The sequence below is a fragment of the Hetaerina americana genome, unplaced genomic scaffold (genome assembly GCF_022747635.1).
Source record: "Hetaerina americana unplaced genomic scaffold, ioHetAmer1.1.p SCAF_15, whole genome shotgun sequence".
Classification (NCBI taxonomy): Eukaryota; Metazoa; Arthropoda; class Insecta; order Odonata; family Calopterygidae; genus Hetaerina; species Hetaerina americana.
This window is the reverse complement of record NW_027286625.1, coordinates 630,345-654,491: the sequence shown is the minus strand read 5'-3', so window position 1 is coordinate 654,491 and position 24,147 is coordinate 630,345. Positions and strand designations below refer to the sequence as shown.

General features: G+C 36.3%; 3 protein-coding genes across 3 annotated transcripts in view; 2 read left to right on the top strand and 1 right to left on the bottom strand.

Annotated features, from left to right (window-relative positions):
* Positions 1–4,012, bottom strand: part of LOC139686728 (WD repeat-containing protein 3) — a 37,814-nt gene extending 33,802 nt beyond the window's left edge. Inside the window, exons 1-2 of the mRNA XM_071583749.1 lie at positions 3,708–4,012; positions 11–220 (exon numbers count right to left, since the gene is read on the bottom strand). Coding sequence (XP_071439850.1) covers positions 11–220; positions 3,708–3,878 — 381 coding nt within the window. The 5' untranslated portion in view covers positions 3,879–4,012. The remainder of the gene's footprint in view (positions 1–10; positions 221–3,707) is intronic.
* Positions 4,013–4,305: 293 nt separating this feature from the next.
* CtsB (Cathepsin B) lies at positions 4,306–12,968 on the top strand. The gene is made up of 7 exons (XM_071583750.1): positions 4,306–4,536; positions 4,695–4,806; positions 4,893–5,105; positions 5,336–5,536; positions 8,605–8,749; positions 10,959–11,075; positions 11,468–12,968. The coding sequence occupies exons 2-7, from the start codon at positions 4,699–4,701 to the stop codon at positions 11,680–11,682; spliced, it is 999 nt and encodes a 332-aa protein (XP_071439851.1). The 5' UTR covers positions 4,306–4,536; positions 4,695–4,698; the 3' UTR covers positions 11,683–12,968.
* Positions 12,969–17,472: 4,504 nt separating this feature from the next.
* LOC139686726 (cathepsin B-like) lies at positions 17,473–23,359 on the top strand. The gene is made up of 6 exons (XM_071583747.1): positions 17,473–17,841; positions 17,924–18,139; positions 20,645–20,845; positions 21,417–21,564; positions 21,689–21,805; positions 22,948–23,359. The coding sequence occupies exons 1-6, from the start codon at positions 17,734–17,736 to the stop codon at positions 23,163–23,165; spliced, it is 1,008 nt and encodes a 335-aa protein (XP_071439848.1). The 5' UTR covers positions 17,473–17,733; the 3' UTR covers positions 23,166–23,359.
* Positions 23,360–24,147: the final 788 nt, after the last annotated feature.

The window sequence follows — 24,147 nt, the reverse complement described above, 5'->3', positions numbered from 1 at the left end:
ATTTGCTTACTTTTGAGCCAGAGGCCAATCTATGGCCATTCCAATCATAAGAAAGACAGGTAATAGCTGACTTGTGCCCAACATAAGACACAGGGTTGTCTGGATTGGTGAAATCAAAAACTTTGATGGTTCCATCAGCATATCCAACAGCCAAAAAATTCTTTACAGGACTAGGGCATAAACGTGTCACCTCCCACTTCTCTCCAGTCAACACCAATGCCTGAAATTACATTATCAGAAAGATTAAGGGAAGTTGAACAATTAGTAAGTTTAAAAATAGTACTAAAAAGGAGTCAAATTTATTTTAAACCTCACAGGAAATTTTACATAAACTGAAAGGTTTCCTCAAGATTACTGAGTATATTGTAATGTGAGTACATTAGATGTACTGGTATATTGTAATGTGATTATCTGAAAAATGGAAAAATGTTTCCATAATACCAAAAGGAACTACAAATAATTGTCTACATAGTTCAGTTTATAATCCTGTTATTTAACATTAGGAAATAAATGGGAAAGGAATTTCAGGGTTTGGGATGGAACACAAAAAGTATGTTTTGACTTGACAGAATAAAAATTTGGGAAGAAATATTTTGTTACCATTTTGAGATAAAACATACTTTTCATTGGTATTCTACCATTAATGGTAGGTTTTGGAAGGACATAGACTGCAAAACAACCAATTTATCAATTTCCCTTCTCCTATAAAAACACAACCTGACATCTGATACTACATTAAACTGATCTTCAATTATGTATATTCTGCCTGCCATCATTCCATTTAGCATGGCTATCTTAATCATATTTCTTTCTTGCCCTCCTTACGCTCTCCCCTCTATACCATTGCCAATCAAAATGCTCTGCATCCACCTTACCTGTCTCCTTTTGATTTCTTCAAGCAATCCTCTTTCTCCTCCTCTTACCTGTCTCCTTTTGATTTCTCCAAGCAATCCTCTTTCTCCTCCTCCACTTCCTAGCTTGTTTTCCTTCCTGATCATTTCACCTTTTCCATCCTTCTCCACACCCACATCTCAAATGCCTCCAATTTATGCATATCATCCTGTTTCCATGACCATTTTTCCATGCTGTACAAAACCACATTCCATGTCAAGGTTTCTACTAACCTTTTCTTAACATCCACACTCACCATGCCATTAATTTACTCCTTCTATTGGAAGATTCTTTGCCTACCAGATTTCATTTTCTTATGCCTCTACCACTTTAACTATCTAGATTAAAATATAATTCAGATTGATAAACTGCTCCATTAACTCATTTTCCCCTGCTATTTCAACTTAGCCTTCTTCATTCTTCGAAACCTTATAGAATGTCTTCCCTTCACAGAGATCTTCATCCCATGCCTATCACACTGATTATCTTATGTGCTCAGCAATGCTCATAACACTATGCGTGGCTGGCTAACTGGCTTGATCATTCTCAAACCTAACTTTTTATGCATTCCTCACTTTCATTCCTACATCCAGTTCTTCCCAGTTCCTCTATGTATACATGGAAAAGCACAGGTGATAATGTCTGTCAACCCTGCTTTACTCCTCTTCCTAATATTGCCCATCCCGACTCTCTATCCACCACTTACACCTGAGCAGTCTAAGACGCTTACAGGTTGCAGACATGTCTCCTATCCTTCCTAGCTAATTCTCTTTTCTTGCAATGCATTGATTAATTCTACCTAATTTGCTTTATCAAATACCTCCAAATCTATGAAACATACAAATATATCAGATCGTATTCTACATTCCTCTCTATTAGTAACCTCATCACTGCTATGCCATCACTCATTCCACTTCCCTTTCTGAGCCCAGACTGATCATCCCCTAACTAATCCTTAACCCTACTCTCCATCATCTTACTCATGATCCTGAGTACCCTTTCAGCTTCATGAGAAATCAAACTTATTGTTTTGTAGTCCACACATTTGGCTGCCTTTCCTAATTTTGAAATGGGAACAAAGTCTGGCCAGACAAAATCTTAAGGCCACATTTTTTCCTCATAAATGTTATGAATCAGCTCAAAAACTCTTCCACACATGTTTGCTTAAATCCTATGTAGCTTGCATGATGTTACCTATCCCCATGGCCTTATTAGATTATGATTTTCTTAATTTCTATTCTAATTTACAATCATAAATGCTTGGACCTAAGATATCTCCATCTAAATCATATTCTTTTTCTATGACTAAATTTGCTGGCCTAATATCCTGACTGTTTAATCCTCATGTATTATTTCTATCTCTCTATAATCTTTCCAGATTTCATTATCATCTATCCTGACTTATCCTGGATTGTTTGCATAGATTTTCCTTTCTTATTTCCATTCAGTGCATACACGTTTCTGTGCAACCCATCAATTTCACCTTTCCCATCCACACTTTTCATATCCTCTTCCTGCATCCTCCACCACGCTTCTTTCAACATATACTTCGCATGACCTAAATTTTCTAACATAATTAGAATGACTTAGTTACTCTAGGATAATGTGCACCAACATCAATGAAAATAAAACTCATAATATAAAACATTTCTATTACGTAGCGGGAATCCATCAACTATTTGGCTCTGCCCCTGACCCGCTGCCGTCAAATTCTATATCAGAAACCAAATAAATTTCACAAGGTTAGGAGAATGTCCTAGAAGGTTTGGAGGTATAATCATAGGCCATCCAACTTTTTTTTAAACATAATGTGTCTATTCCTTCCACAAATAATTCTCCTAAAATAGACTGAGCCAATAATGCCGAAGGCTAGTCTACTCAAGGGGTCCTACTTTAAAGTTAGTGCAACTATTTTCTGCTGTATGGGCAAAATCAAATGAAGCTGTCAGTATAGTCAGTTTCAGCTTAAACTGACTATACTGACACACTCTTCATGACGCTTAGCTCAGTGACTCTAATAATTCATTAAGACAACTATTTAGAAATGTTCGGGAAATGGAATGAAAAACACATCAAACATACAGATATGAAACATTTTAATCTTCATCAACAAAATTTGATTGATACAATTCATCTCTCGCCAATTCGCATTGGCAGTTATCCGGACGAAATGCCAGGGAGGAGAACAAAGCATCGTTTTTCGCAAATAAAACCATTTTCTTTGACAATTTAATCCACGAAAACAGTTCATCGGTCAGAATGTTTAGGTTCTTTCAATATATGCTCGGAGACCTTTTAAGAGAACCATTTTCAACACATGATCATTGTATAAACTATTCATTCCTCAATTAATGCTTGATTAAACAATAACCTATTCTGCGAATACAAAAGATTCTATCCATTGATTGCAAAGACAAGTCAATGAATGCAGGGATGTTTACATGAAAACATGGAAGCTCATGGGTAACCGTTAGTACCGGTGTTTACTTTTTAACGTTTCTTTCACCTGCGATAGAGGCCAAAACCTCAAAGGTGTGAACACTCCGCCGTCGTGTCTGCCTCAGTTTTGGGTCGGACGCGACGGGCTCGCGGCAGACTGTAATAATTCCAGATTATGTCGATTTCAGATCACCTTTCCAAGCTTACTATGCAACATAGCCATGCCTCAACGCCACTGGTTTAACAAACAACTCTGCAACTTTCACGAATCCGTAGACGCCACCTTACATTTGTAGGCGTCACAATACCACCGAGTACGAATTACTAAAGGAAAATTACAAGATAACCTGACCAGTTTCTTGTAATGCCACACTCACCTTTTCTAGAAGACGTAAATCCCATATTATAACGTCTTCACATGCCCCAACAGCTATATAACGGCCTTGGAAGCCTTGAAATGTCACAAACGCTGCATTGCATTCAGAACTAGCAATTATGTTGAATTTCCCACTTGCAGCATACCGAAGGTATTCCCGAGTAAGCCCCATCACTTATTTAAGGCGAAATACTAAACATATACTTTTTTAATTCACTCGACTAATTTCGTAGAATGCACTGCACAATGAGAACAAGAGGAAATATATAGACGTTAATCACATCAAATTCAACACACGTGTTTACTATAGTGTTCGTCCATTATGACGTTAAACTGATTATCGCGCGTCTTTTTTTGTTAAAATATCAAGGATATGAAAAATTTAAGGAGCTCACAATGGCAACAAAGAATTATTTTATTTTATGACTAAATCATCGAATTACCTAACTACTACTCGGGAACCGTGAACGAGTAATTTACTTTTGAAGATTGAAAAGCTCTTTTGCTGTTTCACTGGCAGTAATCATTATCCCGAATTTTCTGTTATGAATTGCGTGAATAAGATCAGTGTGCGCAGATAAGCAGTGTATGCCATTACTGTGCGCACGGTATCTTTCGTTTGCTCCTGAGGGTCAGCTGATAATTTGCTGTGTTGTTGTAGTTGACTTGGCTTATCGTCCTTGAGTTGAAGGGTCAGGGAAGCAGTAGGCTATATGATCGTTGTCCAAGAATTAGTGGATTTGATTGTCAGTGGCCTGATATCTGCAGTTGTGCTGTTGTCTCTGTGTAACCTGGGTCTTTTTCCTTCAGGAGATTGGTATTTGCAAGGTGTACGTTATTGATTTCAAAGTTTTCAATTTTACATAAAACTATTCCATTTAAAGTTACCTTCGTAACCTTTCAATTGCTTTTGAAATGTAGTTAATATCGGCTAATTACTCGCGATCTACATTCTTATGAATTCAATGGATTTTTGGTTTCTCCTTAGGAAAATGTGGGCCATATTCTTCTTAACCGCTTTGATCTCCACTACTTTTTCTTTAAATCCATTATCGGATGAATTTATAAATCACATCAACTCATTAAACACATCATGGAAGGTGAGTTCCTTGAATGTTTGATCGTGAAGTAATATCATAAAAAATGGTGAAAATACGTCGCATTTCTTCTTAATGTTACATTTTAGGCTGGCCATAACTTTGGACCTCATATTTCCATGAAGTACATAAAGACATTGATGGGGGTCAGTCGTGATTCTCATCTCCATCGACTGCCAGAAAGAGAGAATTATTTAATTACCGACGAAGAAATTCCAGAAAATTTTGATTCCCGTACACAGTGGCCCAATTGTCCCACAATTACAGAGATTAGAGATCAAGGATCTTGTGGATCGTGTTGGGTAAGTTCTCACCCAATATTCCTACTGACGTCGGCGTTAGGTAGCTATCTAAACTAGCTAACCGCAAACTTTAGGGTGCATGTGCGTGCTTAAATGTCACCTGAAAGCATGTGCTTCCTGAGTTATGTCTATGAGGAAAGAATATCATACATATGCTAAATACTTACGTGAAAGTTTTGTCGACCCCAATGAAAGTTCTTTTTTTATTTCATACCTTGACTTTGTTTCAGGCTTTCGGAGCTGCAGAAGCAATGTCGGATAGAGTCTGCATCCATTCGCAGGGGAAGATTAACTTCCGCTTCTCATCTGAGGATCTTGTTTCATGCTGTTACTCGTGTGGCAATGGGTGTAACGGTGGATATCCTGGTTCAGCGTGGGAATATTGGGTTCGTCACGGAATAGTTAGTGGTGGATCATATGGGTCAAATCAGGTCAGTACCTAGCTACATAATTCTTATCTAATGGTTTTTTTATTAGATATTTTATTTTTATTAGGTAATCTCCCGGTTAAGGTAGGTTTTTGGGTGGACACAGCTCCTAAATAAATATTTTGTGACTCCTATGAAACACAACATCCTACCGTACATCAGGTCCCTCTTCATCTCTGAGTACCTTCTTCCACCCTTCATCCCCCGCAACATCCATATCCTGTTCCTTCCCTTTCCTCGTTTGCCCAACATTCTCCCCTCTATCACAGTCTTCAACATCCCGCTGCCGGTCAATACCCCCTTCATCCACTTTTCCTGCCTCCATAGGATTACTCGATTTCTTTATTAGATATATAAATTAAAATTAATATCTTGAGCTGTACAGATGTAGTGGTATCGTCCCTCATCATTAGGAATAATATAATAAAATTAATAGAATATGTTCATGCTGTGTTCTGATGTACTACAATTACTAAATAAATGAATAGTAGGGGTTCTTCTGAAGATGTAGACTCTCTGAGAGAGGGGTAGGATAATAGAAGGTCTATATGGTAAAGAAATTAACCCAGCAAGTTTAGACAGAGATATGATGTGAATGGGGATGGCTTATGTCTCCGAATATTTATTGTGAAATATAATGGACGTGAAAGAAATTAAAACCAAATTTGAAAAAGCTGAGCATTTTCGCAGGTAATGGAATGTTGAAGACTGGATCTACTTGCCCTTAGAGTGTGGTTAAATCCTGAAACTTGTTGGGAAGACTTGTCTTCTACAATTTTAGACATTCTCATTTGACCAAGCCCTGCAGTAAGTTGCTGCTCCGGGTGATGGGCGATGCCTCCCTCTATCTACATTAGCATAGCCACCCTCCTTTACTGCTTCCACAGTGGCCTTGAGACCTTAAACCCACTGACATCATGCATGAGGTGCCAATCTCTGCTATTGCTGTTGCATTGCATGCCCTGTACCCTGTTGCTCACTAATTCCTAAGGTGACACTGCAATTAGATCAGTGACCTCATCACACCATGTACCCTCCTTGCCTCTTGTGTTCTGCAATCCCTGGATCTGGAACCTCAAATGTAAAGGCAGGTGAATATCTGTGAATTTTGTTCTCTTGCCTTGTGAGTGAACCTTGAATTTTTTCTCCAGCTCCACATCTGCCATCTGCATGGCAGTCCTTGCCGCTCTCTTTCCTGACTAGTTGACAAGACTTCCTTGTGTGCTGGATTTTCATCTTCTTTTCCTGTTCGTTCTGCATCTCAAACTCTACTTCCCCCTGCTCCCAGAAGACTGCTTGCGTGCATCCTATGCAATGGTGTCCTCTCCATTGTCCAATCACCTGGGGTGATTCCTGAAGACTTATATCTCCTCCTCTTCCCCTTGTATAGCCTCATCTCCTTTTTTGGAAGGTCTGATGACCCCTGATTCTTTGGTGTGTATACTCAAAGACTCTGACGGAAATTCCTTCCGGGTCGGGTTTGCCCTCAAGGTGGAATTTTCCATCCTTCTCACCTCATTGGCCTAACTAACAGGCCCATTTGGTCCAAAATCTCGCCTTTTTTACTCCCTCCATTTGAGCTTCAAAATTTGCTCTCTGATTATCAATTTTCATCACCAGTGCTCTCTTCTTGAGCGACAACCCATTGCCTAGTTTTTGTCAATTGGTAATGCTTTAGGTCAGAGCTTAAGCATACATTGAAGAGGACTCACTCTTCCCAAAACTTTTATGATAAAACCAGATGACCAGGAGTAACGGGTACAGTGCAGGACTTGCACCGAAGTGTATTGGGCCTTCCTATGCAGCTTAATGGGTGGGTCACAGTGTGTTTTTCGTTGAAGATTACAACTCTGGTAAAGGTGTGGTATTCTGCAAAAATTAGCTTCTTTGGTTGAAGCCCTAGGGACTTAAACAAAGAGAGCAAAGGCCATAAACTAAGGCTGTGGGCTTAAAAAAGAAGTGTAATGGCATCCCATACAGCTATACCACCTGCTGCACCTCATCCCCCTCGCCTCACGCCATGCACCTCACCACCATGTCTCATCCTCATGGGTTCATCCTGTAATATATATTAGATGGCATTCTAGCAAATACAGTTCCTCAGTTGTTTGAAGGTTCAAAAAAAGGCAGTATTGTCAGCTGTGTCAAGAAGACAGAAAGTAATGCTCCAGTTTCAACCAGCCGACTCATAGGTTATGCAACTTTCCTCTCTTACTAAGATGCATCAATGTCATGTGACCTGTCCTTTGATCTCAAGCCATGTGAATCATTCTCATTCCTGGAACCGAGTGGAGGCATGTGTTGATCTTGATGAGATTTTTGCCATTTTTTTGTAGATCATGGTAGATTAACACACAGCTATTTGATGGTATCACAAATTTCTTATCCATTTTTTTAACCAATTTTTCTTTTAGCTCTCCTTTGGATTCAAATATACTTTGCCATTTGTAAATATTTTGCTTTGTTTGTTCTGACTTTTTCAGTACTCGTCCAGTTATTTAAACTTTGTTCAGTTCTGGGAGGACATTGTCAGCAAGTTTAAAAATAAAAGTTTTTCAATATGCATCAAATGTTTTTGCAACAGTGTTGAAACTCTTGAAGTATCACTGCAGCAAAAGTTTGAGTGATAAATGAAGTGGAACCTGACAAAGTGGCAGATGACAGCATGGCAGAGCCTAGATATATTCTCAGGTCTTGGAATATAAAAAAAATTATTTTCCATGTTTTGGGGATAATTGATGTTGCCCAGGTTAAGCTTGTATTACCCAAAATCTATTTTTAATATTTCTCTTACTTTTTTTATCTATGATGATTATCGATTTTGCATTTAAAATTGTTGCTCGTGAGGTATTTGGTATTAGAACAAAGAAAAAAAATGTTTCTGTTCTGGAATCTAAAAAATTGAGTTCAAACATTTCTGATAGAAAAAGATAAAGAAAATCATGTGTAATCAGGTAACTGTTAGTTGTAATTAGTGAAAACAGCAAAACTTAAGGGGAATTCAATAGCACCCCAACTGTTATTAATCAATCAAGTTGTCTAAAATGATATATTGTTTTATTTACCTGAAGGGATGCAAGCCTTATGAATTTAAGCCATGCGAACACCACGTCAACGGTTCCAGAATTCCTTGCAAAGGTGAAGGACAAACACCCAAGTGCCTAAGAACCTGCCAAGAAAATTACAACATCCCATATGAAAAGGATCTGCACTATGGTTGGCATAATTTGTTTAAATGTTTGTCTCTCTTTCAAGCAATAGTATAGTGATGAATTAGCTTATATGCAGCACTTTCACCCAAGTCAAGACTTAAATCTTTGGATTAAACTTGTGTGACTAACTCCAAAAAAGCAATTGGCAGAGTAGGTATTTCTAATTGGGGAACCCTCAGCCTTGATAAAATTAAAATTGTTAAGTTATAAGTAATAATATTAGTATTAGAAAAATGTTTAAATGCAAAATTACAGAATCTGATATTGCTAAGCAATGATATCTGGAAACCATAAAATATCAATAAAGTATTGGGTATTTGTCAAGTATTAAAGAAAGTATTTGACGTAAATGTTTGTGTAACAGTTCAAGGCTTCCTTTCACTCTGTTGAAGATTTCTGTTGTTCCATCAAAGAAGATTTTTGCTGAAGTTACTTAGTAAGCAAGGCCTTATATAGACATCTAGAGTTAGATTACGTTGTAGAACTGCATGATATCCACTCCAGACCTTGAATGTTTCACTGTTGTGTCTTAATTTTCTTCCTTACAAAGATAGCTTGTTAAATTTAAATAACATAACAGTTTCAGGTTTAACTTTGTGGAATTCCTTCATGATGAGGGTAAAAAAAGAAACTTTGCACTTCCACACAAAGATTTAATATTTCATGACCATGGTTTCGATGCTGTGTATCATCGAAACCATGGTCATGAAGTATTAAATCTTTATGTGGAAGTGCAAAGTTTCTTTTTTTACTCTCATCAAATTTTAAGAAACTGTGCGAGATGCCATGACAATAACTTTTAGCATCATCCACTAGTGCCCAAAGGATCCGGGTTTGCATACTGGTCAAAGTGAATTATTCTTATTCTTTGAAACAGTTGCATTTGTAAAGAGCCTGTTAAGGCTTGGTTTGCGATCATCATCTGAGCAAGTCTTCACACTTCTAGGAAAATTTTCTCTTCTTGAGCTATTTGAAAGTGATGCTGTAAATTCAAAATACTGCCCTTGTTCACTTTTGAGTCTTAAACCCAGGTGTTCAGTTCACCTCTTCAACTTGAAAAATCAAAGAAACTTCCACACCTATATTTTAAACTTGTAAATTTTCATTCTGGGAATGATTTAGAAAATTAATTAAAATGAGTAATGTGTAAAAGGTCAATTTAATTATTATCATATTTATAAATCAATTTGCAATGTTTGGCCCTATGACATCAGTAATTTCATTTTAAAGTATTTACAGTGATATTTTTGTGGTACCTTAACGTAATTTAAAATCATATTTCTCTTGATAATGGCAAATCATTCAAGACACCAAGTGTAAAAATAATTTTTCTCGAAATATTATCTCCTTCTTCAAGGCATATCTAATGAATATAAAAAAACTTCCAAGAAACTACGGGAGATGCCGCAACAGTAACTTTTAATTGAGTCATCTGGTAATATGCATTTCAATGCAACCATTTCAGAGTGTAAAAATCATTTGCCTCCACCCGGACCCTGGTCAAGGTGAATGATTTTTACCCTCTGAATTTGTTTCATTGAATATAAACAGGAATCCCTTGCTACAACTTGTTGTTCTTTTTCAAAAATATCTTTTTATTTGAGGTATATCAGGCTGAAATAATTGTTAAAAGTCACAACGTTTGGACATGCAAACACAAGGGCAATCATCTGGTGATACACTAAATGCATATCTAGGCACATTCCAACCATATAGTGGTTTATTCAAATTTGCAATAACATATTCTATTTCATATTGATTGGAATTGAGCTAATATGAGAAACACTAAATCTTTTTCTGCTAAACAGGAAAGAAACACAATGTAGTAGAGTATTGCTTTATTTTTTGGTTCACAAACATGCTGTATGCAAAGTTTAGTATTAAGCAATCACTATAAACTCTCATTTCATGTAAAGGTTTTCAGGAACTCAGTTCATATAAAAATAGCTGTTAAATTCCCATTTGGACTAATTTTACTGTGAAAAAGAATTCATCCCCTCAATTTACTACCTGGAATATTTTAATGTCATCCCAAAGTGACTTGAAAATATTCCAGTTTCATGCAGTAATCACATTTTTTATTCTTTGTGATATATCAAAAAATAGATGTCAAACCTTCCTTTGATTCCACTAAAACATTGTTTTAATTGTATTTGGTATGTTCCAGGTCATAATGTAACCTATTTTTTTTTTTTTTTTTTTTTTAACCTTAGGGTTAAAGGCATACTCAGTGTCATCACAAGTGAAACAGATCCAGAAAGAAATAATGACCAATGGGCCAGTTGAAGGTGCTTTCACTGTCTATGAAGACTTTCCTTTATATAAAACAGGTATGTTATTGTAATCAATTTGAGATCTTTCAAATGGTAGTAATAATTCTGAAAGGTTGCTACTTCAACTTTCCTTTTCCTTGAACAAATTAACACACAACTCAGTTTACTACGTTTATCTCTATGTCGAGGGACTTAAAAGATAATGGGAAAAAGGATAGATACTTTTCATGATTTTTGTTTACAATAAGATAAGCAGCATTATTCGTATGAATATTGAACATTCTCTGTCCCTGGAATATCTCTTTGTTCTTAATCACCTGAAGTTTTAAACTTGTACTACTTATCTTGTTCTTACTTAAAAACATTCACTCTCAAATAAATATTATTTGAGAGTGAATGTTTTTACTCTCAAATCATTTTGGATAACTTTTGAATGTCTGCTATTGCAGGAGTGTACCGACATGTGGACGGATCCGAACTTGGGGGTCATGCCATCCGTATTTTGGGCTGGGGAGTGGACAAATCAGCAGGAAATCTTCCATACTGGCTAGTGGCAAACTCATGGAACAGCGACTGGGGCAATAGAGGCTATTTCAGAATCTTGAGGGGAGAAAATGAATGTGGAATTGAAGATGACATTGCTGCAGGTCTACCAAAACTGTGATAGAATAATTAATGCTATAATTAATAACATTTCATAAGCTTACATTTATTCATGTTTTAGAAGGATGTTCTGAATTTCAACTTTTTAATGTATTGATATTTTTTTGCAAAGCAATCGTCAGGTATGCATTTTCATAATTTTTCCTATTATCTTGCCATTGATTGTGGCCAGCACCATTTTATGAGGTTTTTGATTGGTTTATGTGTTGCAAAAATTCTGTAATAACATGTGGATTGCTGACAGTAAGAAGGTTATCAGATGTGTAAAATGGTTTAAGGGGTGGCATCATGCAGTGCTTGTTTTGTCATGGGTTACAGTGAGAAAGTTGGTAGAAGGATAATGGGAAATATCTAAAATTAATGATAATATGCATTTTCTTTTGTAACATATTGTAGGATACTACTTGTTCTTTGGATATTGGTTTACCTGTGTTCTGATAATCCCTAGTTTTCCTCCTTAAATGATTTGGTTATTTCTTTCAAATGTGCGTTGTTGAAACAATATTCTAAGTTACTATAAATTACTGTTTGTCTCTTTGCTTTCTAAGTTGGAGCAATCTTTAAGGCAGGTTGAAAGCATTTACAGTGAAGCTTCTCATATTTGTACAGTATTTATGCATTATATTTTTTTCAATTGTTAAAATTTTCTCTGTTCCCTGCCCCTCTGAATAATGCTCAAGGTATATGTGTATTTTTTTCTTGCATTCCCTTAAAATGTTAACAAGCCATGGAAATCTTTCCCTTTTCATGTGCACAAATACATTCTGCTATAAGAAAATATTTTCATCATATTTAAACAATACTGTTAACAGAATACAGTGAAGTATGAGAACTTTTCTTTTGTAAACTGCACAGAGTAAACTCTAAAGTAAATATATTAATGCATATACCAAATTTTTAATGTGGATATTTTGGAAGGGCTAGCAATATCAAAGCATAATCCTCTGTACTCTTAATATTTTCATGGCAAGTGTTACCTCATGACTACTAGAATTTGAAGGTCTTCACTTTGTTCAAAGTAATGTGACTCCTTTTACTATTCATTTGCTGTAATTTTATGCATGGAGGAAGAAATTAAGGAAATGGTTTTTTGTATGTTAACATATTGTGCAGGTGTAACAGGCATTTCATTGTTCCTTTTAAGACATGACTTGACAATTTGAATTAGATATAATTTTAACTGATTTGCCTCTTGTAAGACATGTACTTATGTAATTTTAATTTTTGTATGCGAGTACATATATGTATCATTTTAGAATGAGGAAATGAATCTACCACATCATTTTACTTATCGTCTTTCATTCTGTTCCAACCCCTCCATATATTATTCAAAGCTATCATTCACTATCCAACTCTAAATGAATCCCTTGAATTGTGAAATGATTAAACTTTTTATTATTTGGGACTTGCCCATATTAGGTAGGTTTTGTGTGGACACAGTTGGGACAGCAAACAATTTCTTAGCCTTTCTTAACACAACACCACCTAACACTACATCAAATATTTTTCAATTCCATATATATTCCATTTTATATCATTCTATCCAACATCCCTATACTTTTCTTACTTCTACCTCACTTGTCTAACATATTACCCTATATCACAGTTTTCCAACATCCCATTGCCAATTAAAACATGTGGGGGAAACATCCTCGACGTTATACTTGTGAGACTGGAAAAGTGGGTGGGGGGAAGTTGAGGTCCTTCCAGAAATAAGTGCCCATTCAGCTGTGCGTATGTATCTAAACTGGGAGAGGTCTCAAAATAAGGGGCTTGTAAACAAAAAGACATTATAGCACTATAAACGTGGTGATAGGCAAGGGTTCCAGACCACCTTAAGGGAAAAGTATTCGAAATGGGTAAGTGGTGGGCTGAATGTAGAAGAAATCAGGAAGACATTTAAGGAGATAAAGGAGGAGGGATTAAATAAGTTTGTTCCGGAAAAAATTCTTAAAGAAAATACTAACCCAGAGTTCTACAACTGCAAAATCAGATCCTTTAAGAAAAAACTAAGGGTGATTCATAAAAAATGGAATGAGAGCAGGCTGTGAGAGTGGAGAGAGTGTGAAATGTCGTGTTATTTTTCCAAGGAAAATCTGATTGTAATACTTGGGACTTGTGTCTATCTGCACATGTGAGTTTTAATAATAATTATATAATATAATAAGGAAAAATACTCTGTGTCCTTATTTCCTGCCTTCTTTGGATCTCTCACAACTACCCTCTCTCCTTCCCCAACTTGCCCTCTGTTTCCTATCTGTCTATTTTACCCTTTCCATCCTTCACACCCACATTTCAAAAGCCTCTAATCTACAACTATAATCTTGCTTTTACAGCCAAGTTTCCATGTCCTAAAAAACCATGCTCAACAGCATAGCGGCTGCTGTGGTTTTCCAGAAAGAAAATGGTCAAGTTGAAATAGGAAGGCAAAAACTAGAGTAGGTGAAAAAGTTAATGTATCTCAGAAGTGTTTTGGATCAAAATGATCGAAGTAGTAGGAACCTGAGGAGAAGAATTGCTTTAGACGAAGAAGTTTCACAAGGAGAGAATTGACCACAGGAACATTGAGTAAGAATGTCAAGAAAAGGCTTGTCAGAATTTTGATGTGGAGCATAGCTATGTATGGTGTGGAAACATGGTCATTGAAGCTGGATGATAAGTGCAGGCAGATTGGAGGCTTTTGAAATGTGGGTGTGGAGACGGTGAAATGGATGGAAAGGGAAACAAATGAGGAAGTGCTAGGTATGGTGGACGAGGAGAAGGAATTGTTTGGAGAAATAATAAGGAGACAGGGAAAATGGATGAAGGTCGTATTGTTTGGCAGTGGGATGCTGAAGACTGTGATAGAGGGACGAATGTAAGGCAAACAAGGAAAGGGCAGGAATAGGATAGGGATGTTGAGCTGAATGAAGGGAGGAAGGAAGTATATGGAGATGAAGAGATGCTGGTTGTAGAGTAGAATGTTGGGTTGTGTTATGTTAGGAGAGACAAGATAATTATTTGGTAATTGTGTCCATCCAAAATCTACCTTAACTGGTATAATACCTATAATAATCAATGCAACTATATCAGAGCGTAAAAATCATTCGCCTTGACTGGGACTCGAACCCAGATCCCTCAATATCCGGTCGAGTGCTTTAGCCACTTAAGCTACCGAGGCTTCCTTTAAAGCCGAGTTCCTTTAAAAGCCCCAAAATTTCAGAGTTTAAGAGGACGCCTCGGTAGCTTAAGTGGCTAAAGCACTCGACCGGATATTGAGGGATCTGGGTTCGAGTCCCAGTCAAGGCGAATGATTTTTACGCTCTGATATAGTTGCATTGAAATGCACATTAGCGGATGACTCCGTTAAAAGTTACTGTTGCGGCATCTCCCGCAGTTTCTTTGGAATTTGTCAAAGGGAAAGCACCATAAGTGTTTAAAGTTGGCTTTAACCTCGTGGACAGTGGCGCCTCGCGCACGACTACGAATGCATGTGACATTGTATGTACGGTATTTCGTCATAACATCTAGTTCCTTTAAAAGCCCCAAAATTTCAGAGTTTAAGAGGACGCCTCGGTAGCTTAAGTGGCTAAAGCACTCGACCGGATATTGAGGGATCTGGGTTCAAGTCCCAGTCAAGGCGAATGATTTTTACGCTCTGATATAGTTGCATTGAAATGCACATTAGCGGATGACTCCGTTAAAAGTTACTGTTGCGGCATCTCCCGCAGTTTCTTTGGAATTTGCCTATAATAATCAGCCTACCTCAACAAATACCTTCACAATCTCCCGAGCGCACTCCAATAATGCGGTTACCCAGAAAGACTCGTACAAAATAAAATCTGCCATCCCAACTGACCTTACACATCACTGAAAAACAACCCCATATTTGACAAGAGGACTCAACCTATACACACCTATTTTGCTGGATCCCACAGACTTAAAACCTTTCTCAGGTATCTCTTTCCTATTCAAGTCATATTTATTCATTGAAGTCCATGAATAATTTGAATGCATATACCAAAGTAAGTTTAAGGAAGGCTGCTGAGAAGGATTCAAAAGACTATGAAAGAAAGAAAGGGGCTCCCTTGAAACCAAGAGAGCAGCAAGGCCAGAAGATTAAACATGATAAAACACATAAAGATAAGTTTCTCATATGGAATAAGAAGTTCAGGGTGGAGAAAATTTAATTATTTTTATTTTGTTCACGTGTTGAAATTACACCATAACAGTCGTGTATTCATTTTGTGGTTTGATTTCCACTTCCTTACCAGTATTACTCTGTACTTTTTCAGTTTTTATATCTTTTAGTCTGCTTTATTACCTTTAATTTTGTTGGACTGAAAGCGATTAATTATTTTATTCCTTACTGCATTAAAAAATAATCCTTTCATTGCGGATTGTTTTCTTTTCTCAATTATATGTAATGTAGATATGTACCTAATTTTCTCATCCTCTTCTTGATGATTTGTCACATGTGAAAATTGAAATTTTCCTTGAAAGAGACCACGTTTGTGTGAAACTTTGCTCCGAAAAAATCTAAAAATATAGCTGCAAAACTCCAGATTGGCTGGCTAATTTGTCAATATTTACTCTCAGAAATTTTTAACTAAACCACTGACAAAATTAAATGGGTCTATTCGAATGGTAGAACATCATTATCAGGATAGGTTTCACAGTGTGAAGTTTCCTTGCCTATATATCCAGTTAATATATGGAATGAATGTAGGAAGGAGATGGAAGAGAAATCAGGATAGAAAAAATGGAGAGGAACCAAATAGTTATAGTGCCTAAAGCTTATGAGGTCAAGAGGAAAGACTTATTGAATGACTGTAGCCAGGGTGGAAGAGAGGTTATAGGAAGGCATTCAAAGAAAGCAATTTAAGTGGATGCAGGGTATGTAGTTTATGAGATAGAGGGGGGAATTTTATGCAGGAGAGGGAGGAAAAGATAGGGTTTACTCAATGGAGTCGACAGAAGTTATGCTGAATGAAAGAACAGTATATATTATATATGTACCATGGTTTTAGGAGATTTACAAATTAAATACCCTATAGAGTTTTACTATGTGGGAACTGTAACAGTATTTTTTCCTGTATCCATAAAATCCTTACTTGACCTGTGGTCTCCTGTTTTTAGTTTAGTTTATAATTTAGTTTCCCTTTCAGTAGGCTTGATAATTTCTCTATCGCTTTTTACTACTCTGGATGCGTCTTCGTGTCTATCAGAGCTCTCTTGAATTACTTTCAGACAAACAGGAACCTGGCTGCATTCCTCATCCCCTCTTTCGGCTCGTACTTAACCATCCTCAACGTGCTCCTCCTACCGATGCATTCTTAAGATATGTTCTTGATAATTAATATAGAACGTACATGCGGAATGTATACTAATGTTGGGGTAATTCTCTTTTTGTATTTTATTTCAATATATTCTCATTTGCTGCTAAAATAGTCCTAACTTTTGTCTATTTCTGCACTACAAATCGGTATTAATTGCGTTTTACGTTTTATCAGTACCGCTTTGGCCTTGGTTGTTTATAATTTGGATTAGTTCGATCCAAAAACTATTGCACATGTTGATGATAATTGTTCAATTTCAGTTATCAGATATAATTGATTTTTCAATATAACTTGGGCGTGAATTTACTCCGATTCATCCATGCAACTGTCACGAATGCAATTTTGTATAGCCCTCTACTTTGTCTCTTAAATTTTTCATGCAATCCTATCGAATCATATCACCCTTGATATTTCGTTGCGAGTTAGTTTAAAAAAAGAGATAAAGATGCAACAAATTTGAATCGCGGAAAGGCAGAGTTTTTTTATAAATAATTCCAATTAATGTTGAATAGCAAGGATGTGTATTTACTGCTGTAAACTGCATGACTAATCCTCAACTCATACACGTGATGTATAATGATGTGTAATGCGTAGGTTAATCGTCATAGGACTGGACTGCACTCCGACCTCCGATGAAGAAACTTTGAGGTTAACAAAGCAATTTCAATCATACAAGAACTGATGTTTCGTGCATATTAGTATTGAAATATCTAGAAGTTCTAATCGGAAGCACGATGAGGCTCATTTACTTGTTGTTCTCTTTGACCGGGGTCCAATGTTTGTTTAATCCTCTCTCCGACGAATTTGTGGACCACATAAATTCTCTGGGTACCTCTTGGAAGGTATAAAGATTGATTCGAATTCTCTTTCATAAGTGAAATTTAAGTCTAAGTAATGCATACCTTTAATTTTTTCCTTAATTAGGCTGGCCGCAACTTCGGACCTCATGTATCAATGTCGTACATAAAAAAATTGATGGGCGTTCCTCGAGATTTGGGGAAACAGCACGGACTTATTAATAAAAAACATTTCTCAGCTAGAAATGAAATACTACCAGAAAATTTTGATTCCCGAGAGGAATGGTCTCATTGCCCATCTATCAGTGAAGTCCGAGATCAAGGATCCTGTGGATCATGTTGGGTAAGATGAATATAATCAACACTTCCTCAAAACTGAAAATTATTTCAGTTTCATTCTCTTGTATCTGCGATATTGTCTCCTCTTTGAAATCGAAAATGTAGCGGTAGGGGTTCGAATAGATCTTGTCTAGGTCCACCTGAGAAGTAGTATTAAAATGTCCTGCAACTGTAAAGACTTGAACAAAAAAATCCTGCTCTGGTGTACCGTTTTCTTTGAATCTACCTTTCATGCTAAGCCACTTGCTAGCCATCCGCAATATATCTGACAACTTTTGTTTAAACGGTAGTTGATCAAACGTGAAGAGACGACAGAAAAAAGTAATAGCCTGAAATCTCACCCAACGCCGCATTTCCTTTCAGCGGTTACCCTAAACGGCAACTTTTTTCTGGAACTGAACGTATTACCACCGAGTCTATGCAAATTTCACCCCGTTTCAGTAAACTCCTGCTTCTGATGCAAAACACCACTTAATTTCTGGTCAGTGGCTTCTGCTCCTTACTCAGCCCCGCATTATTCACTTATCTCAGTTCTCCTTGTCCTCTCACAAAAGAATCATGCAACAAAAGTATGTCATGTTATAGAATAGTTGTGGTAATTTTGCTGTTGAATGTGCCTAATCTATTTTGTATACCGAAATAATCTCACAGATTTTAGGGTATTTATTTCATCCACCTTTAAATCCAGAGTATGCCAAATTTTTATTTTTTTTATATATATGAGACTTAACTATTAACCACCGTGTCAGCGAGTTTACTGAATTCATTATGTTGAGATGATGTTGATTATATATTGATCAGCCTTTTCTGCAGTCCTTCTTTCAAATTCGTGGTAGAAGAAATACTGCCAGCGATCCCTCATTACCGTAGATGGCAGCCCTAGGGCAAGGGAAGAAATATACTTCTCAGCATAAGTGTCATGGTTCGAGTATTTCATGGAGACGAACTTCTTTGAATATCAATATGTATGCATTAATTTTAGAATTCAGACCATTTAGGAATTTATAAGTTAATCTTTTGTCAATTTTTGCACATGAATGACTATTTTATTTCTGACCAACAATGCAATAGAAACTTCTGGAAGGAGAAGAATGAAATTATATGTTGAACAACCAGCAGGGCAGAATCCCTTGATACCAAAATGGCAAAACAACAACCCATCTCACTGAGCCACCTTGTCACCATTTATACATGACGCATTTATAACAAGGTTACATAGCAGGAAATTTGCTGTACATACTTTGATTTCAGATTTAACACAAATATGTAGGGTTTGATCCCAGATGAGCAAGGATGAAGTCTTGAGCCCAGGATGTCATTCAAACCTAAGTGAAACCTGTTATTTAATAATTTATTACTATTATGAACTGGGACATTGTTCTATAGTTTGGTTGTTCTTTTAGGAAAATAATTTATCGGAGCTATGTTGATTTGGATCATGTGCTAGGGTTCTGTCAATTCTTTGTCAACCAGACTCTGTGTAAATATTATTTTTCATGTGAAATTTCTGTTAATAATTGAGCAGATGAGTGTAAACTCGAATGAATTGGAGGGCACATCAGGTGCCTGTAAAGCACTACTCTACATTACTCAATAAAAGCATTTTGTGGTGAGTCAAATTAGTCTCATGGAAAAATTTTTCATTGTATTATTACTTCAATTTCGCCCTGAAGTCTTTCTTTTCCTACTTGGAATATTGAGCATCAAATAAATGCACATTTATGGAAAATTAATTGAACTTGGGATTTAGTATTCTCTATTGTGCAAAAAATGTGAAGTCTTAGCTGTTGTTTCTTATATTATTTGAACAAATGTATTCCCTATTGTTATATGCAATAAAAACTGATTTGATTAATGAAAACCATGCTGGGTTCATCTGGCTGAGGTATGTAACTGGTCAAAGCAACATGGGGATATTTTTCATTCTTGATGATATTATTGATTTGGCAAGGCTATGGCTAAGTGATGCAGCAAGGTTTTAGTTATTCCAAAATAAGTTTTTGATTTTTCTTACACTCACTTTAATGCAGCAGGGATTTTTAATGGTTTGTACATTTCATAGAAGCATAGGTAGTGGAACTTCATATTCCATATTCTGACTGGGAAATACATGGATTCCTGCAAGAAATCAGCCCAAGGTAATGTTAAGTTCCATCAAGGGAGAATCTGCTCTTAAGCTAGGCCAGTTAAGAAGTTTATTTCCATTAAAAAGTTTTGTTTTTAGCTAAAAAAGCTTTCACAAGGGGAAGGAAATGGGTGGGAAGAATACCAAGTGAGGTGCTTAAGAAAAAACTTCATGAAAATGTGTGTGTTCTCTATTGCAGAAAACCCAGTGTAAGTTTCAAAGGTAAAATTTAAGGGGCACAATTTTTTAAAATACTATCCTTCTAAACTTCTATGCTTTCCACATTGTTATGATGGTGTAATTGAAATGTTAACCTTTATAATTTCCGAAGAGTAAAATATCATATGCATAAATTATTTTCTTACAATTTAATATTATTTCCAGGCCATTGCTGCTGCTGAGGCCATGACAGATCGTACTTGCATTCATTCGAACGGAAAGGAAAATTTTCGGTTTTCTGCAGAAAATATCTTATCCTGCTGCCGCACACTTTCCAATGGCTGTAATGGAGGGTATCCAGCTGCTGCCTGGGGTTATTGGGTTTATTATGGCATTGTTAGTGGTGGATCTTTTGGCTCACAACAGGTAACTATTTTTATGTTTGGGTACCTACACTAGGCTATGGGGTTATTTTATCCTCATATCACTGGTTCTAGGGTATGTTAGGATTGGTTATGTTTTTTGATGCCTGATATTTCTCCTGATGCTGGTTGAAAATAAAGTAATGGTAGGGGAGAAGTGCTATTAATCCTCTTCATACCTTTCAGTTTTCTGACTTAAGACTACAGTGGGAGTGTGATTTCACAAGATGCACATTGCATGGATAGAGAACAAATGTTCTTACTCATATGAAAATAATAAAATTTTTACCAAAATTTAATGAATTAATCAAACATAACAATTATAAAATGAGATAAATAGGCATGTGTGTGAGCAAGTCTGTTTGTGTATGAGCTAATATATATTCAAGTTAGGGAATAAACTAATAATTTTATTTTCATGGCTGGTGATCTAAACACCCCCCCCCTCTTAGCCTTATGGGGTGTTGTGCAATGTACCAGCCAAAATTACCATTCTTGTGGTTGAGGTTTGTCCTAGCTGAATTTGATAACTGACAATGAGTATGATTGCTCTTTTCACTTCTGGTGTTCCATAGGGCTGTCAGCCATATCCTTTTGAGCCTTGTGAACACCACATAAATGGATCTCGACCAGCTTGCCTGGGTGAAGGTGGGCATACTCCTCCATGCCAAAGGACTTGTGAGAAAGCCTACAGTGTATCATATAAAGATGATCTTCATTTTGGTAAGTCCATGGAACAGTCAGCTGAAGGCTTATGATGGAATTAATACCGTGGCAGATTATTCTGAAAATGAGTTTTGCTTTTCCTCATTCTCACCGCTGAGAATTATGAATTTTTATCTTATAGGAGCCAAAGTGTATGCCACACCTCCAGAGGAGAAGCAAATTCAGAAAGAAATAATGACTAATGGGCCTGTAGAAGCTTCCTTTTTGGTTTATGAAGATTTCATCACATACAAAAAAGGTTTGTTTTTAATTGTTTTCTCCAGACCTATTGTTGTGGAATATAAAAAAAAATGTTGTTCAGTATACGATGGACATGGATGGATGGATGGGCAACTTCTCCCATAGCATGATAGCCATGTAGGAAATATAGGCGATTTTTTAATCTAGTAATTCATTTTCTCTTATCGGACTTAAGTTAACTCTTTATATATTATCCATTTTTTATTTTGCTTTAATTATTAGATCAGATAGTATTTAACTTCAAAACCCTTTTTATCTTACTATATGACATTTTACTCCAAGGTAATTGTTAGGTCATTGATCCTTCTCAATAATTGTTTTAAGATATTCTTTGTCATGTGTATTTCATTTATATTTATAAGTACTTTTCTTGCTGAAGGCTTCATATTTTTAAGTTTAGCTTTACAAATTTATATAACATAATAAGATTTAAAAACACACAAACAGCATGGATACAAAGTCAGTGACTCAGATGATGTTCTTAGTCATAAAATGAAACACCAAACAAAGAAATATGTTATCACTTCTACACTTCAAATGTCTGTCCCCAATAACTGGATAAAACAAAGCTATTACTAGAATCAAACTACATTCATGTGGAAGATGCCAAATTTCGCTTGCCTAAGGAAATCTCTGCCTTTTCCCACCTCATTTAAATAAAGCCCTTTGTTTTTTCAATGAGGTAAGTGTACTCTCTCCAAGAAATAACCAATATTATTGTGGCCAACATATATAATACACTCTTGCCATGGCAATTATTCTTCTTTTAGTTGTCTTGTTTCTAGCACTTGGAATTATGAGGTAGCAGTATGGTGCATTTGGGATACTCTTCTTGTATCTTAAATCCGGGGACCGCAATGGGTGCTTAAATTTGTGCCCTCTTGTTGCCTCTCGAGTTTGAACACCCTTCAAGATGGCTTTCTCCCTAAAATTGAGCAATTTAGCACCCGGCGAGTCTGGATGCAGCTGTAGTCACCAAACTTAGGTTTGCCCTCCCGGGAAGCTAATGTTTTTTACCTCTTCATGTCTTCCATTACTTTTATCATAATGTGAACATTGAATCCAGGATCTCTTTTGGCAGTTCACTTGTCAACCTTCAGTAATGTATAAATTTTAAAGCATTTAAACATTTTTTCATAGGAGTGTACCAGCATGTAGCTGGGTCAGAACTAGGAGGTCATGCTGTCAGGATCCTGGGTTGGGGAGTTGACAAGGAAGCTGGAAATATCCCATATTGGTTGGTAGCCAACTCATGGAACACTGATTGGGGCGATAATGGCTACTTCAAGATACTGCGAGGCAAAGATGAATGTGGAATTGAAGGAGCGGTAGTTTCAGGTCTCCCGAAAAAGTCATGAATGTAAAAAGTTGTTTTCACACTTGTAAATATGCAAGGATCTATCCTTCTGTGATTAAATTGATGGAGCTTATGTGAAAAAGACTTTCCCAAGTTGACATTGGTCAGGTTGGAATTCTGAGCAGTGCTGTGATAATATACGACTGAAAGTATTGCATTAAATGTAAGCATTAAAATGTGTAATTTATTTGCTTTCTTTGGTGTATAATTCCTTAAAGTCCTTAATTATGACATATTAAGGGGAAAATATTGTTGACTGTTATGCTGAAAATAATCCAGTTTCCTTAAATGGTAATTTATCTAACTCTTCCAAGAAAAGAATTATGTCGTTTCGAGGGATATCTAACAAGCAAGTAGAACAGCTTTATCTGCTTAATCATATGAGAAGTACTTCTTACCAAGGAAAGTTATTCTGCATATCTGGGTACCAAATAATTTTTAAAAATTTAATTTTAATTGACCTTTAAGAATGTAATTGCTTGAAGTCCTTAATGTGTGGCCATACTGACTGTTAGGTTCAATAAAATTATTTATTTTATGCTTATTCTTTGTAATTAGATTAGATTTCTCTGTGAAACTTTCAAATAATAATTCACAATAAATCTATCTTATATTAGCACAGTTCACTTAAGAGGGATCATGAAATTTGTTGGATAATTTATCGTGCTAAAACCTCATGTTGTTAGCTTAATATGTATGTTTAGTAGAAGTTTCTCTGACTTATGAATTGCATTAGCAGTACCTGTTGTGAGTTGAAACATTTAATTTACCTACACCCTCTTATGATGCTTAAAATTGCTTTCCACGAAGGTGTTTCTTAACAGTACGAGGACAGGAAAATATAGTTACATGGAGCTAGTTTTGGACTGATGGGATAACACATTTCACATTGATTTTTGTGAGATATTTGGTAACTACAAATGTGATGTTAGGGAGAGCATTATTGTGATGAAGCATCCAGCATGTTGCATTGAAATGTGTCA